The 17,403-nt window shown below is 35.9% G+C and overlaps 1 protein-coding gene across 1 annotated transcript in view; it reads right to left on the bottom strand.

Moving 5' to 3' along the window:
* Nucleotides 1-1,989: 1,989 nt before the first annotated feature.
* YAF2 (YY1 associated factor 2) overlaps nucleotides 1,990-17,403 on the bottom strand; it is a 31,243-nt gene continuing 15,829 nt past the window's right edge. The window contains exons 3-4 of the mRNA XM_074539847.1: nucleotides 13,347-13,499; nucleotides 1,990-10,847 (exon numbers count right to left, since the gene is read on the bottom strand). Of these exons, the coding sequence (XP_074395948.1) occupies nucleotides 10,610-10,847; nucleotides 13,347-13,499 (391 nt within the window). The 3' untranslated portion in view covers nucleotides 1,990-10,609. The remainder of the gene's footprint in view (nucleotides 10,848-13,346; nucleotides 13,500-17,403) is intronic.

The raw sequence follows: 17,403 nt of genomic DNA, 5'->3' as shown, positions 1-17,403 counted from the left end.
GGCAGTCTCAGCGATGCCCAAAGCGCACACAAGTCCCTGCTGTGAGCAGCCAGCCTGCCCTGTGCTGCCCTGGAGTGTGCAGCCATCACACTGCCTCATCTGTGGTGTCCATTGGATTGCTCTCAGACCCTTCTGCTGCTGAGCCAGCAAGGAGCTGGGATATTGTGTAGTGCTGAACTTCGAGCCTGAAACACCCAAAATCGTATGTACACATAACTCAGCCTTCCTTTGCCCATCTTTAATCTGTAGCTTTACAAATTTAGTTTTTACTCTTTTTTTTATTTCAGGACAAGCAAGGGTAAAATAAAATTGGACAATGTCCTAAACTATCTCCAGGCAGCAGGCCCATATCTGCAGGGGAATGCTGTGATCTCCCATGGCTGCCAAAACATTTGTGTGGAATTTAAGAAATTTGTTTTGATCTTCAGACCCATAATTGTGTAGCAGTCTTGCCGACCAGTCAATAGCTGAAAGAAATGAATAAAAGGGTGATAGAAGGCCTTAACAACTTGCTCTCCCCTCTTTTGAATCCCTCCTGTTCTTGCAAAATATATGAGTAAGTAAGACTAAATTGGACCCCTTTAATTAGTGACAATAGCCCTATTCTGGTATGTGATGCCAATTTAGTCAGTATTCTGCTAGTCCCAAATTTGGTAGTTACGTCAACAGTTTCCCAACACTTGCTGCCTGCACTTGGGGATCTCTGCCCAATAATGACAGGATGGCATTTAAAGCATTCTGCACCCAAGGAGTGACCAGCCTCACATGCTGCCTCCTTGGAGCAGGGATGAGCTCCTATACTCCTGGCCAACACTTCAGTTACCTGCTACACAAATGGGAAACTCCAGTGGTCTTTACAAGAGAATCAGCTTCTTTCAAGAATGCCTTGTAGGACCTTTGCCTCATGCTGCAAAGCAACAATTCAGAGAACTGAACATGGGAGCTGTAGAATTGAAGACAAATTGAGAGAACCCACACAGACCACTGTTTTACAAGTTGCTTCAGCAGCAAGCACAGTTTTTATATACAATGAGATGAAGCCTTAGACAAAGCCTCCTCAAGTTTCTTACCTCATTGGTTACTTTAATTTGCAAGCATTGATGTTTTCAGTTTCTTGCTTCAGAAGCAGTACTCCCAGGAATATCTCAACTTCCATCATAACCAAAAGCGGTAATGAATCATGTCTGCTAAATTAGCAGAGGCTTCTTGGCATTTTGAGATCAAATTCCCAAAGTCTGCTGTTTATCCCCAAATTCCCCACTTGTACTTCTTGCACTTTCTCCTAGACAGTACAAATAATACATTCAGAGAGGGGTTCTGAACATCTTAATAATTTTATTTACCATTTTATCATAACACACCCTAAGCATCACCAATACCAGTCAAGATTGTAGTCCACTTACATTAGCTTTCATCAAAAATATTTCCTTGCCAAATTGTTCACAGGCAAGAAGTATTAATTTATTCCTGGGAAAGGCATTTTAATGTGTGTCACTATTCTAGGCATCAAAAACATCTATTTATGCTCCTCTGAAACCAACAATATGTCATCAGTGTGAAATAACTATAGGGATGTAAATTTTTAAACAATTCCATTATCATTAATTGTGTACCATTTATCATAGTAAAAAAAAAAGTCTTTGCACTGTGATTCCTTCTGTTTCTTTCCAGACACTTCCCCTCAGCCTTCCTGCTGAGCTTTCAGAATTTTAAATTGTTTAAAATAGTCTTTGAACTGGGGTCAGGAAGAGGTCAGTTGGAGGCAGTATCCCAATGGGTTAATGTATGGTCATCTTTAAAGGAGTGCTATGATAGAATTGAATATAGTTTATCAGACAGAAAATTTGTAGCATCTCATGATGCAAACTGTACTTTCTGAGTGTTACAGAGACCTTTTAAGTAGATCAATATACTATGTTTTTCTTAGAGTACCTTTCATTTTTTCAAATTTAATTTGTTAATATTAAAAAATTACAACCACACAAGATCTTTCATTCACAGAGACGTTTATTTTTGTCTTCAATGTTTGTAGGGAATACGATTTCACTACAAAAGTGTCTCAGAGAAACTCCATTCAAAGTCTAGGCTTAAGAATGAAGGGAAAATATACTTTCAGCTGTACCAGTCCTGAGCAAAGTTTAAAAAAAATTAAAAAAAAATTCCACTAGAGATAGGAAGCAGCACCAATTAAACCAGAGGGCCTCTTACTGATATCTGCTCATGCTTTCTTTTCTGCTTGAGAATTGGTAAAAACTTAGGTAGGAAAAATTACTTTATTAGAATGTGGACACAAGATTCACAGTCCCAATCTCTCACCAAATACTACCCTTTTTTTTATAGTTCAAGTCCAGGGCCTCAGTTTTACTTTCCATTAAGTAGTCAGGACTGCTAACAGCAAGACTGTTGCCCCCATGGTGTAACATTTTCTCTTACTCAAATTGGTAAATAAATATTTATTTAATATACTCCTTCTAATAAATATTTATTTCCTATCAATATCAAGTTCCTGAAAAGTTACATTGTTCTTAGAAGTATACTACTCATAGCATTATAAAACTTCTGATAACATCAGTTCTCAAAACAATTCAAGTGGCTTACAATCTGTCTCTTGTTGTTTCAGTGAAAGGATTTCAAGCCATTGGTAACACTTGGTACTTAATAGTTGGTTCATCCAGGACATTCAGATTCAATCTTGTCAAAGTAAATACTTCTAAGAGTCAGAACAGAAAAGGCACTTACTCATTTTGGGGAAGACACCTGGCAGGTAAGATTTTTGTTTTCAAAATAACAAGCCCTTTTTCTAATAATAAAATCCTTAAAAAACTAGTTGGATAAACATAATGCCTATGAACAAAACCAACTTAGGTACCCCCCTTCCCAAGAAAGGTAATACTGTCCTTGACTGAGAAGCTGAGAACTGTGAAAGCATCCAGAAATACTCACAAGTTTTATTCACTTCTGTGATATTCCAGTAGACCATCACAATTGGCTAGAAGAAAAAAATCTCCTCCAAACAATGGGTGTTTTACAAATTGAAAGCCTAAAAATTTCTGGACTATTTTTTATTAGGTACTCATGTCAGCAATAAAATGTAAGATTCTAACGTGTATAACCAGGAACATAACCTTGGTCACAACCAACAACCTGTGACTTCAACCAGAGGAGTAAATCTTTTATCGAACTTCTTGCAATTGAATCATTGCCTCAGTGATGCTCTGTGTAAGGCACTTAGTAAATTTTAAGAGCATCTGACAGTACTGTTGGTAGTTTTGATTTGTTGGTGAGGATGCTCTAACAATACTTCAAGATTAACAGGTTAAGGTGTGGAATAATCACTGAAAACAGCCATATGAATTACTGGCCACAAAACTCTTCAGAAGCCACATCCATTCTAGTCTAGGTTCATATCACCCTTGCAACATAAAGCTATCCTTTTCTTAGCAGTCCAGGAATTAGACCCTTTAAAATTGTGTAGTAGCTAATTGTATGAGAGGAATTAATTTTGTTCCTAACTCTTTCATCTAAGCTTCCACCCTTTCAACAAATAACTTGTGTGCAAGAGTGAAATATTCATGGTATTTACTACTTAATTCACAAAACCCTACATCTTCAGGCCAAATGTCTTTCAACCAACAGCCATCAAGAACTATAAAGCAAGACACACCTCTAAGAAGTGTGTGTTGCCTACTTCCAATACACTACACAGAGAAAGGAACACTAAACACACAAAAAAGACAAGCCAGTATATGGCTCTTCTAGGGATTATTCTGAAAATACATTTTCTTTGTTCTTCTTTCCCCCCTCCTTATTACTCTGTTTTTGTGGGGTTTTTTTGGTTGGACTGAGGGTTTTGAAGGTGTTGACATTTTAGAAAAAGAAGCTTCCTACTTGGAATTTCTGTAGGAAAGCAGAGAAAGCACTCAGTATCTGTGCATGCTCCTCAGATCTCCTTCTCCAGTGGGGACTAAAAGCATTTTACTTGACAACATTTGCCTCCTTCAGCTGGAAAGAATTTTGCTTATTTTGCCACATTTGGAAGCCTCCCAGCATAGATTAATACCATTTGCAGAAATGCAGATAATTGGCATCATAGAATGCCAGGTACCTCAGACAGAGTGCTTGAATGCTACAGAATCAGTGTAACTAAGTTTGCTCAGCAAGACTCTCTTCAGGTGGTCAATTATACAGAAACAAAGGCAACAGTGACAAAATTGATACTGACCTCTAAGCTCCCACATACCATTATTCTGTATGACTATGCTGATCTTAAAGAAACCAAAATATAGTTCAAGAATTGGGAACAGCAGTAAAATTCTCCACTTAAAAAAAGTAGGCATAATAAATTATTTCAAACTCACTGCATCCACTTACACTATAAATGTGCTTAAGAGAAACAAAAAGAGAAGGTATCAGAAATCAGAATGTGTTTCCTTCAGAGGTGGGAGTAATGATACATAATGCATGTAACCTGAAGAGATTTCCCTTGCCTAGATTAATTCATAGCTGAAGGCTGTTACAGAAAGATGACCAGTCAGATGCCAGACTTTCCTGCTCAGAGATCTGTGCCATCAGGAACTGGGCCTGACATTGAAGTATTTTTATTTATCCTATGCAAAGAAGAATCAGCTTGAAATAGATTATTCATGGATGACAGCTATATATTAGATGCATATAAATGGCAAATTAGATCTCTGTGTTCACAAGTGGGTATTCAGAAAGTAGTACTGGCCTTAACCCTCATTTGTCTTAACAGATGCAAAGTGATTGAACAACTCCATCCTTCTTTAGTGACAAATACCTGGGACTGTCTTTGAACCAAACAAAATTTGCAGTTTGTAGAAGCTAATGATCTTGGGAAGAGGTAATGAGCCACATTTTATTAGCCTTGGTCACATTTCCTTCCTTTTTCTGCATCCTTTTGCTTCTTCATAAAGAAGAGGAAAATTACATGCATGTGGTTAGCAAGTTATCAAAAAAATATATTAATAGTCTCCTTTCCTCAGCTATCTTCTCAGTAACTCCACTGTAAATTAGAGCTCCATTGGTCTACAGCTACATGTATTAAAAGCCTGAGGAAGCATGTTCACTTTGCTTTGACAAGATCAGGATTTATTCACAGATGTGCTGGTTTTGGCTAGGGTAGTTAATTTCGTTCACAGTAGCTGGCATAGGGCTGTGTTTTAGATTTGTGCTGGAAACACTGTTGATAACACAGAGGTAGTTCAGCTGTTGTTGAGCAGAGGTTACACAGAGTCAAGGCCTTTTCTGCTTCTACTGTCACACCAGTGAGGAGACAGGGGGTGCACAAGGAATTGTGAGGGGACAACCCACAGCTGACACAGGGATGTCCCAGACCAGGGGGGGCTGTGCTCAGCACATAGAGCCAAGGGAAGGAGAAGGGAGAGGAGAATGTTTGGAGGGATGGTGTTTGTCTGCTCCAGCCACCATTACCTGTGATGGAGCTCTGCTTTCCTGGGGTTGGCTGAACAGCTGCCTGCCCATGGGAAGTGGTGAATGTTTTGCTTTGCTTACATGTGCAGCTTTTGCTTTACTTGTTAAATTGGGTCCTTATTCCAACCCATGAGTTTCCTGATTTAGTCTTCGAATTCTCTTTCTCAGTGCACAGAGGGAAAATGCACACAGGGCTGTGAGGTACCTACTTACCAGCTGGGGTCAAACCACGACAGGAAACAGTGTAACCAAAGACTACACTTTTCCAGGGGGCCTAGATCCTGAAAACATAGTCCTGCTCAAATAGTCCTCCATCTGCCAAGACATGCCATACTTTCTAGAAAAGAATTAAAATTTTAGAACTACTTTTTAGGCTATTGTTACTGAACAATATTTTTGGTGTTAATATTCTTTTTAAGTATATGGGGCAAAGAGCGATTAGATAAGGTTGCAATTTTGTCTTTTACAAAACCCCAAATGGGACAGCAATCTCTTGTAATCATTCTTAATAGTAATCAGTTTAAGCTTTGTTCACAGACGTACCACAATCTTTTGCCATAATGTCTTAGGAAAGTCATGTAAACATGACTTGCTGGTGGATAATAGTATTTTCCAGCAAGCATGCAGTTTTCCATTGCTGTTATACCATTCACTCCATTCTAGACATTCTACAGAGCACTGATTTGTAATTAACTTGTGAAGTAATTTTTCAAGTTGAATTAGTGGTTAAATCCAATTAATTCTTGTTAAAACACAGGTTCTTTAGATGTCAAGCTAAGCTCAATATGATTGTGGTCTTAGATAAGTCTCCTAAGTCTCTTTTAACAGTTTCTCCTTGTTTTAAAACTTTAACAACACAAAAGAAAACCATCTGAGCGTCTACAGTTTGACTGATTTTACAGTTTGTACAGTTTTTGTACAGTCTTTGTTAGTTTGAAGGTATAACCTTTCAAACTGAGACTACTCTGACATAAGCTGGGGCATAATTTCAGGTTAAGAAAACCTCTGGAAGCTCAAGCTGTGTTTCCAGTACACCCAAATCTTAACACTGAGATAAAAGTATGCATTTTCAAAATTACATATTTGACTGACTGGTCCACTAGCCAAAACCAGCATTAACTTTTTATCTTTTCTATCTTATTCCTGAGTAAGCACAGGCTAAATTTACTATAAGTATAGCACCTGCTGTTGCCTTTGGAGAAATTAAATGTAAACGCCTTTCTATTTCCCTACAGTTTCTGATTTTGAATGAATTATACCCACACTCCCTAGGAGGGAGAAGAGCCAAATAAAGGCATGTTACAGAAAAAAAACCCCCAAACAGATACAGTTAAAGAACCCTGGATAAAAAGTACACAATAGACAGCTTCGTAGCAAATCAATCCTGTTAACAAAGTAAAATCAATCAGCAAAACATAGGAAACTGTCAGGCTTCTGAGACAGGAGAGGAAAAAAGTAAAGAATTTAAGATGCAACATCTGAAGTTTAGAAGACCTGCCTAAACACTACAGTGAACCAATTGAACAAATTATAGAAAGTACTGTCTCACATGGCTACTTAAAATGTGTTATTCATAATATTAAAAAAAGTAAAGTGCACAAATTATAAAATCAAACTATTTTTGAGATTTTACAATCTATGCCCCAAAACATAAATATCTAGATAAACACATAATAGGTTAAAACTTCAGTCATATTCTTCATTATTGACTCTTAAAAGTAAGAATATTAAATTTTGAAATGTAATTTATTTATTACTACCTCCTTTGTTGGAATCAATATTTTATATGGTATAATTCAACCCGCTACTGAATAGAAGAATTTTTATCTCCAATACGTAGATTTAAATTTCATGAAAAAAAGAGATCAGTCAACTGTATATTTGTTCTTTTTCTTATACCACCGAAAATTAATAGCAAAATTAGGAAGATAAGAGACTGAATTACTGTACACTTTATCAATGAACTATTTATACTTATTTTCCCCCATTTCTCCCCCCTTTTCCTTTCTGAAACCAGACAATCAGCACATAAAGGAACTCATTTACATGGAACACTATCACACTTGTCCTTGTGGGGCCACCATTTCATGAACATCCCAGGATGTATGGCTGTTGAAGACTGATGCATATATAGATTTAACAAATAACAGTTCTTATGCAGAGAGCAATCACAGAGAAAAATACCTAATCAGAACACATTACAACATTAAATTTTCACTTTTTATAAATGGAGTAAAGATGCTTTTAAATATATTTACAGTTAGAAAAAAGGATTTAGGATTACTACAAGTCAAAATTATTTAGAAATTATGAAAGTGAAATTCATTTAAATTATATTATGAACAGACTCAAATGCAGTATTTTGCTTAGAATTTGTCTACTCTGCTGTCAGTATTGTCATATTCTTTTAATCACCAACAGGCAAAAACTCAACTTTGCTTCATGCTAAAACGAGCATCATTGCGATAAAACTCTGGCAATCTAATTGTTCAGTTAAAACCACCACAGCTTTTAAGAACCCAGCTGACTTCTGCAGCACCTGTTGTAGAAATTGTCTTGTTCCATAATGAACACTGAGACTTTCTGCATTATTTTTGATAATCACACTTGTAACACATTGTTGAGATTATTCTCTAGAGACAGTTGAATCATAGTAAAATCCACTCCATCCTTCCCTTCAAACCAAACAGCTACTTAATTCTGAAGATAGAATCCTTTTGTTGGCAGTGCTGGGTGGTTTATTCACATAAACTTAAATAAAAATACATTTCCCATTTAGTGAAATACTGGTAATAGATTACTATTTCTTTGCAAGGAATTCTGAAATGTGTTAGAATTCATTACATTTCAAATTAGAAACACATTTCATAAAACTTCTTGCAATGAGATTTACTATCCTTAAACTGATTAAACAGTTTCAGCTCTTTTGTAATCCATTACATCAGTATATTCTGCAAATAGTCCCATCTAAAAATAAAATATAAAAAAATAAAGTTGCAAAGCATGTATTTTTTCTTTTAAAAACTAGTGTATGCTATTCTGAACACTAGCCCGGCCCCAAAAACATTTAAGAACCTTAAAAAGCATATTTTACAGATACTAAATTTGGCCAGGTAACAGCAATGAACAGACATCCTATTTTTAGTAAGATAAAGCAGAATACATAATAAACAGGTCAGTAGTTACCCATCTGAAACAGCCTATAATTAACATTTGATGTCTAAAAAGTTTAAACAGCAACACCAAGGAATGAGGTATGTATGTTCTCAGATATCACATCAGACTCTCATTTTATGCAACTAACTGTATTTCACAACTAGCATCTTACAAAATAGAACAGTACCATTGTGCCTGTAGAAGTACTGCATTAAAAACAGAAAAATACATTACTACAAGAAACCACCAAACATCACAATTTTCAGGGGCTACAAAAATCCATTATTTTAAGCCGTTAAGAAGACATATCATATGTAGGTAATAATTTGGGGCTGGATTCACTACCAAGAAGGTCCATCCAACTTTCACATAGGCTTAAAAATTTTTACTTTGAATGAAAAAGAAAAGGCTCACAGGAGTGTAAGTGCCCTACCTCACTAAAAGGAGCTAAATGAACTTTTGTACTGAACCAGATTATATAATTTAAAATCTATACATGAATTGTATGTATGTATGTATCAAAACACTTATTGGTTGTAAACAAAAATGCAAAATCTGTATTCACAAAAATATTTTACTGGTAATTTTACATAATACCAGGTGGTATTGTATTTAGTTGTATTTAGTTTTGCTCTTTTTCAGTATATTGCTAAGTGCGTGAATGTTGACAGCTTATGCCATAAAGTAGGATACTGAGTCTTTTTCCAATGATATATGGCATAATATATTCTAACAGGCCAATTCAATACTAAAGAAATTGATTCAGGAACAAAAAAAATAATAGAATTATTATTTCCTTATTCTTGTGCAACATCTGATATTCCTGTACTGAAATGATAAGTGACTATGTGACACTAGAAAAATCTGGGGCAAGGAAACAGCACTAAGCAGAAATGAGAACTGCAGATCTGTTCTTTTTAAAGCTTTTCCAAACTTTCATATTTCCAAATAGTTTTTGCCAAATGCATCACCATCTGAGGTTCAGTATTTGTTACACAACACAAAATACCAGTGTACAGCGACAATGCAGTACTTTACCTGAATTGCAAGATTAACTAATCAATGCTTAGAATGTGTTTTCTATTTTGCTTGTAAACATTACAATAAGTGTTTTAAGTGTCAAAAAATATTGGTAAAACCATCAACATAATTCAGTAACAGTAATCTAGTAAAATGTGTCAAACATTGGCAAAAATCCATACAAATGTTTTCTTTAATAACATTTTTCCTATTTAACCACACCAAGTACCAGCAGGTGTTTTTAAGAAGATAATTATTATGAAAATTCTGTTGCAGCAATAATTGATTAAGTTGATCTTTGACTTGCATACATATAACTATGTTTCACAATTCTCAAATAATACATATTTAGGCAGCTTGAACTATGTTATAAAAATTTAAATTCAGTACATGCCAATAGTAGAGATTCCAAGAGTTGTGTTAGAATTCACTAAACTAAAAGTGAAAATGGACATACTGATAACACTGCATAATGAACATTCAAACCACATTTTCATGGCACCCTTACACATGTAGATTAAAAAGTTGGTCTGAAGATGCTTCATAAGCATTTGTTGATAGCATTTAAATTACTATATAATCACAAAATAAGCTGAGTTGGAAGGGACCAAAAAGGATCATCGAGTCCAAATTCTGGCCCTGCACAAGACAGCCCCAAGAGTCACACCCTGTGCCTGAGAGCGTTGTCCAAACTCTTCTTGAGCTCTGTCAGGCTGGTGCTGTGACCATTTCCCTGGGGAGCCTATTCCAGTGCCCAAACACCCTCTGGGTGAGAAACCTTTCGTGGTATCCAACCTAAACCTCCCCTGACTCAGCTTCATGCTGTTACTATCACTGCACTTTTTTTCTTTCTTTTTTTAAACTGCATTATGTTCTAGTCAACATATCAATTATGCATGACTAATCTGTCATGAAAATGTGGTGACAGCACTTACGTATTTGCATGTTTTGAAGAGACTAATGAAACTGGAGGAAATAAACTTTAATGAGATTCCCCGTTCAGTGACGACGCTTCTCCTCTGGGTGAAGATGACCTGGACATTCCCCTCTCTGTGTTGTCAGAGCTAGAACCACTCTGACTGTGTTGATCTGCAGAAGCAGCACTGGAAGCAGGTGGTGACTTGGTTTTCTCCTTAAAGTCTGTAATAATGACTGTCAGATCTCCAACGGTAACTTCCAAATGCTGAGCGCTACTTCGATCCACATTTTTCAACCTTGGCCTAAATGAAGAAAATAATCATAATAAAAGCACACACACCATCTTATTATCTTGTCTCCCTGTTACTTTTTAGGAGCTCAGGAGAACAAATGTGTATATAAGACTTCTTTTTGCAACGTGTAATATGTAGGAAAACAAAGTACCAGAAGTATTAACAGTGGAGTGTTTCCTAGTATTTTTACATTGAAATAGTTGAATATAACACATTACCATCTCGTAAAATTACTTAGAAGTTGACATTTTTAATAATGTCACTATGCAGCAATATGTGAACGTTTTTACTTTTAAAACCCAATTCTTTCTTTACTGTGCAAAGTTATAAATTTGATCCAGGGAAACATCCATCCCTGCAGCAGCCTGAAGGAACAATTCTAAGTAGAAAATTATGTTCAGTAATGAAGATGTTGGTGTCTGTCTTTTGAATTCAACAGCACAGGCAGTGTTAACTTGCAGCAGGTGTTACCTCATTTCAAAACCTCACTAGGACCACCAGTATACTATTTGAACTGGACTTTGTGTTCATAGTGTAACTGTTATTCCTGGTATCGTCTCTGTTTTAAATTATGCAGAGATGAATGATACATACATAGTGTTGACAGACTAAGTATCTTCATTCAATCTTTCAACTGTTTAATTTTTCACAACAAAAAGAACTAAAGAATAATTTGACTTCTGTTTTGACATCATATTTTTGCTGGTGACATGCACAAAATACTTTCAATTTAGTCCTTTCCCATGATCACCATGAAAAACTGATACCAGACAGCTGAATTCACACAAGCAGCTATGAACAGCACAACTGTTAACTGACTCCACAGCTACCACTGGCCCAAGCTGCAATAAAATAATGACACCACATGTTTGCAGGTGTGATAACAGCACAGCTCTAACCTCTACCCTATCATCAACTTTGTTTGAAGTAGAATTTGTTCCCATTCACTTCAGCTGAAACAACTCGCGTCTTTTCTCCACTACAACTGAGATAGGCTTTGACATCATGCTCCCCTGAGGCTGAAGCAGCATGACTGAAGTAACTCAGAAAAAATTGAAAATCTGCTGATGTGCATCATGGGAAGAGAGTGAAAAGTTCAGAATTATCAACTTGTGCAAGTGCTGTGTACCTGGAGATTATTAATTATACTGAGTGTGCATGAAGATTTTTGTAGTTGTTTCCAGCAATAATATATACAGTTTAAGGCAAAAAGAAAAGGATATCCTTTTTCTTTAAAAATACTGAAGAAATCTGCCTAAACTAATCAGGCATTCTTAACTTACTATTGTACCTAGTGAAACAATTTTTGGAAAAAATTAGCTGTTTGAAGAATTAAAAAAAAAATCAATTCTTAATGCAAGATCATACTGGTATTTCGGCCCCAGATTTTATTTTAGGTATTTTTCAAATTTCCTTCATCTTTCTGTCTCACTTTTTGCATTTTTACTGCATTATTGCAATTTACTCAATATTTCAATTTATAATTGGCTTAACTAAAGCTCACTATGCTAACATCAAATGCTTCATAACTGAAGTACTTCAGCTGCATGAGGTAAGCTTGTAGATTTGACTTTCCTAATGACTGCTCTCTACTGACTCTCAGTCTCTCCCTTGTTCTGATCCTAATGATCCTATTTCAGGCACAACAGAAGCATCTGCTACTTCCCTGCATAACTAATCCCAAACGATATTTCTTGGCTGGGCTATTTTGGAGTGCTTCCAAAAAAATCAATAGCTCCTCCCAGATTTGCTTAGACTACATGTCTTATACACTTTTCAGCTTTTTTGACACAGCATTCTTGCCACAATAACTTTATGCTTAGATTATGATGAATTAGGGGTTAAACTTGCTGCTTTTGTTTAGCAGTTTGCACCCTCCTCCCTTACAGCAAGATCAAGGCTTTTACAACTGCTTGTCTGTACTGCAATATTTCATGTTTTCACTTGTAAGAGTCCTTCAGCATCCCAGATGTGGCATAGAGAGTTCTATCACTAGGTAACTGACATACCTTATCCTGTCACATTAATTTATGCCCTAGTTCAGCCCTTCAAAGCTGAAGGGTTCTACAAGGCTATCAATAACTAAGTTATTTTCCCTACTCATCTGTAGTCTGGTACTGGTTCTCTCTCCTCCCACTACTATTTTGCATGAAAACTAATCACTCCCATCCTCTCTTTTTTCCAGATATTAATATCATCAATTTGCCTATCAACAGTTTTGTATGGTATGCAAAACACTTCTATAAACTCTTAAAACAATACACTAAATAACCCTTAACAAGTCTTCCTTTCTTTCTCTGTTCAGCTGATCTCCATCTTCTGGCTACAAGTACACACTGCAGGTCTTCTTTGTATTTTATAGACAGGTTAAAACAAAAAACTTCACATCAATATATAACCTAGCTGTTTGCCACAGCACTTAGAAACCAATAAAATCAAAGAACACTTTCTTATTTTTGTTTGTAAATGACATTTTATGAATACTGTAAAGGTTTCTAAATTTTTTACCTGGTTTTCTTATGGCTGTTCTTTTTGCTTGTTGTTTCCTTTTCACTTTTTTCCTTTTCTACTTTGTCTTTTTTCTCTTTCTTTGATTGTGTAGGGGGCACAAATTGCTGAGGAACCTGTTGTGCAACCAGCTGAGAGACAGGCCGAGGTTTCCTGTGTGCACATATATATGACATGCATAATGCTTAGACTTTTCAAGTCTCAAACTGTCTACACTTCAGTAATTAACATTAACCATCACTGTAAGAAGAAATATTGTTTAAACATATCTTGCTGCTAATACTTCATTAAGACAGCATATAAAATTTAAAGCCAGTATAGCCTTTTGTTTCACTTACTTGCATTATCAACAAGTGAGATTCTTTTTTCTTATTTTACAGCATTTAGAGACAATATTTGCCATGAGCCCTCTTCTTGCAGCTGTCATATCCAGACAGAGAGCTCAGAGTGAGCTCCAAAAGACAATTCTTCCAGAAATTACATTACCACCCACTCCCAGCCCCTTCAAATGCTGGAATGGACTGGTTTGAGTCTACTCCAATACAGAAGCAGACAATCCTTACTACAAAAAGGAAAAAGGTGACCTTTGAGGTATCAGAGCTAAAGCCATTGTTGGCCTTATAGAATAAAATTCAAGTGTTTTCAGCTCAAACAAATTTATTGGAGGCAATAATAAATCCTGTTGTGTATAATTTTTATCATGTTGTTGGAAAAAAAATACACTGCTAATTAATATGTAGGCTATAGCTGTCAGAACACACATACTTTGGAAGCTGGCAACAGAAACATAAGACCACATTCCATCAGTATACACAGTGCAGGTTTCATTTCTGAGTTTTGATCCAAACTAAAAACCAGTGTGAAAAGAGCAACAGCAGGCAAAAGAATTTCAACAGTTTATTAGTTTTACGTTTTCCAAAATTTATTTTGAAGTGGATTAATTTTTTATTCTGTTTTGTATTGGAATTCAGTGATCCTAGTTTGAAATGACACATTTTACTCATTACATTGCAAGTGTATTTACTTGTTCTGCAGTTACGGAATTAAGAAATTTCAAGTCACGATATATAAAAAGTTTCTGTTATTAACACTTCGAAGATGTAAATTTCTTCTCCAAAAGAATGCTTACCCTGCCAAGCTCTTGGGTTTTGTTAGTTGGATTGTGATGTTAGGTCTTTTAAAAATAGAAAAAGCACAAATTATATGCACTGTGATACTCTGAAAATACAAAACTGTTATCAAAGCAACAGAAGCCATCAGCTCACACACATACTTAGTTATCCCAGCTCACAGGATCACACTACTGGCACTTCTTGCTTGGGTGAAGAGATGAGAAAAATAACAAGTGCAGGAAATCAAGGCAGCTCCCATTAACAAGTTATATTTTCAGTAATGATTGCAATAGTTCAAGTTACAGACTGAAAGCCAAATTACAAGAACTCAAAGTGTAGGAAAGAGAGTTAATATTAATCAGCTGAGATTTCATGAGTCTTCACAGTAAGTTCTTAATGAATTAAAATAAATTAAAGAATGACTATTAATAAATTGTCAACACAACAGAACTTTGGGATAAAAACTAGACTACCCCTTACTCACTCATGAACTGAGCCTACATTGACTCATGGAGGGAGGAAGAACAGGAACAAATCCCTTTAGTGAAAACTCCCCAGCTTATAGCACTAGGACCTTGCAAAGCCCACACTGTAGTGAGCCCACAGTGAACAACTCAAATGGGCTCAATAGACTACAAATGTGCAGCTTAACAGAGTACATAAGACATTTTTAAGAAAACTTGCCTCAAAATTTTTTCAAACTTTTTTCACAGTATTTCATAACAGAGCAAAACCACCAAGGTGTAATTGAAGCACAAGCTTATAATTTCAGGTGGAAGACAGTTGTGATATACACAGAAAACTGATGATCTGTCTTGAATTGAAGATTGCTCCAGGAGATAGGGATACAGTTTGTAATGACAGTCAAGTGACAATCCCATCATTACCACACAGTGACCTGAGAGAATGATCAGACATGTTACTTAGGAACTAAGACCCTAGTGAACTCTACACACAAGGAATTGTTTCCCAGGAGCGTGGGCAACACCATGATTATGGAAACTTGTTAAAAAGGGGTAGAGAGAGGAAAAAACAATCTTAGCAAGTAAGATCTGAATTTATAACCATTTCAGTTCCTGAGGGCAAACTAGATAATTTCTGTTAGAGTACAGATGGGAAATTAAGCTTAGTCCTGGTCTTAGAACGTTTTTCCTAATACCATAAAATGAGTGGGACTGAAAAAAAAAATCTTTGCAACAAGGAGCAGAAGTCAGTAAGGACAAAAAAAAAATACAGAGAAATCATATTTTGGAAGATGCACTAAAAATTAATCAAGAAGTTATATGTGGCTTTGCTGTGATAGGAGACTCTTTCCATTAAAGAGCCGTATCTTTGTTGTCAATTTTTTCTACAGCTATCAGTTACATCTCTGTTCTAAATTTTATTATCTGCTTTCTCAAGTTCTGATTTATTAAATGAGGCATTCAAGGTTGCTATATTAAAAACATTGAGAAAAAAAGTAATTCATCTCTCCACACTAGGAATGCCTTTCAAGTGCTCAATTTTTCCCCAGGCCCTCAAAAGGGGCTAATGAACTGTAACCAAGCACTTCACAAGCCATGCAGGTGTCAGGAGATAACTCTACTACATTCATAAGCTTGAACCTGTTAGAATTGTTCCTGCTTAGTGGTAGCTGAATCATGTCACTCAGGCATGAATAAATTCATAGAGAAAAGGCTATTTTAGAGAAGATAAAAGTAAGAGAAACTATCCCTGTAACAGCAAATTGATTTTGATGATTTGCCAAAATACAACATTTTGAATTAGTCATTTTTGAAGCCAGTTAAAGACTCCTTGCAATATGCTGCTACAGATTAAGTAGATCTGATGTTAGCATGGCCTTTTGTTTATATTTATGGTAATTTGCTCTTTAAGAATATTCAAGAGCACCTGAGCTAACTGGTGTTTAGAAAGAAGCTCTATAATCTTCTGCATTAAGATTACAAGTATTTTTGCTTCTATCACTGGACAACTATTGGACCACCACAACTGAACAATCCAGAACTACAAGGAGAAATATTCATAAAAACAATACCTATTATTTAGCCAGCCCCTAAAAGCTTTGCATTTTTGCCTAGTAATTCCACTTCAGTCATTCAAAGGAGAACATTAAGAAAGACATCCACTATTACAGAAGATAAGCACAAGCAATTCTTTCCAGAGGTGAACTTCATGGTTTAAGCACTGTAGCCATATCAAGAAACTGATTTACTGAGCTCCAAGAGATCTCTAAACATCACATCTCTGAATATTGCACTCCCCTTCTCTACCTAGTTTTCCTTTTTAGACAGTGTTAGCTTTCTTCTAAGTTGACATCAGCCATACTTCTACCTACACTTCTATCCCAATCTCATCCATTACACTTTTTAAATTATCTAATTCCAATGCTGTTTTTTATCAAGGTCCTACTTGACAGGCTCTTCATAGTCTCCTTTAAAAAATTAGGAAAACTAACATTTTTTGTCCTTTAACAGCCAACAGTCATTAAGACAAACATACGAGGATAAAGTTGTTGTCTTTCCTTAAATTCCCATAAATGCTCAAAAACAAGGATGTCATCATTTTAACTCTAGTCTTCTTGCAGGATGTAACAACATTTTATCTTACCAGGTTTGATCTAGCTGCTGGTTGAGAAAGCATATTTATAGAGGCTGCAGAAACTTGTCTTTGCTTTAGCATTTGCATGCAGAAACTCATTCAGTACTGACACTCTAAAATATTTAATACTGCAAAGGATGAACTGGTTTTCATTGCTGACATTCTTTAAAAAAAAATCTTTGTAGCACAGAAATTTACATGCCTAGAGATTAAAAATTCTCAAGAAGACCACATGATATCTGGAACTGTTGCCCAGAGTAATTTCCATTACTCAGAGCTCAACACAATACCTTCATGCACATAAAAAAATTTGGACATCTCACAGCAGTAAATGCTTCCTTGACTTC

This window comes from Zonotrichia albicollis, chromosome 4 (genome assembly GCF_047830755.1).
Source record: "Zonotrichia albicollis isolate bZonAlb1 chromosome 4, bZonAlb1.hap1, whole genome shotgun sequence".
Classification (NCBI taxonomy): Eukaryota; Metazoa; Chordata; class Aves; order Passeriformes; family Passerellidae; genus Zonotrichia; species Zonotrichia albicollis.
Note: the sequence above shows the minus strand (reverse complement) of the source record. Positions and strands in the feature narration are given on the sequence as shown.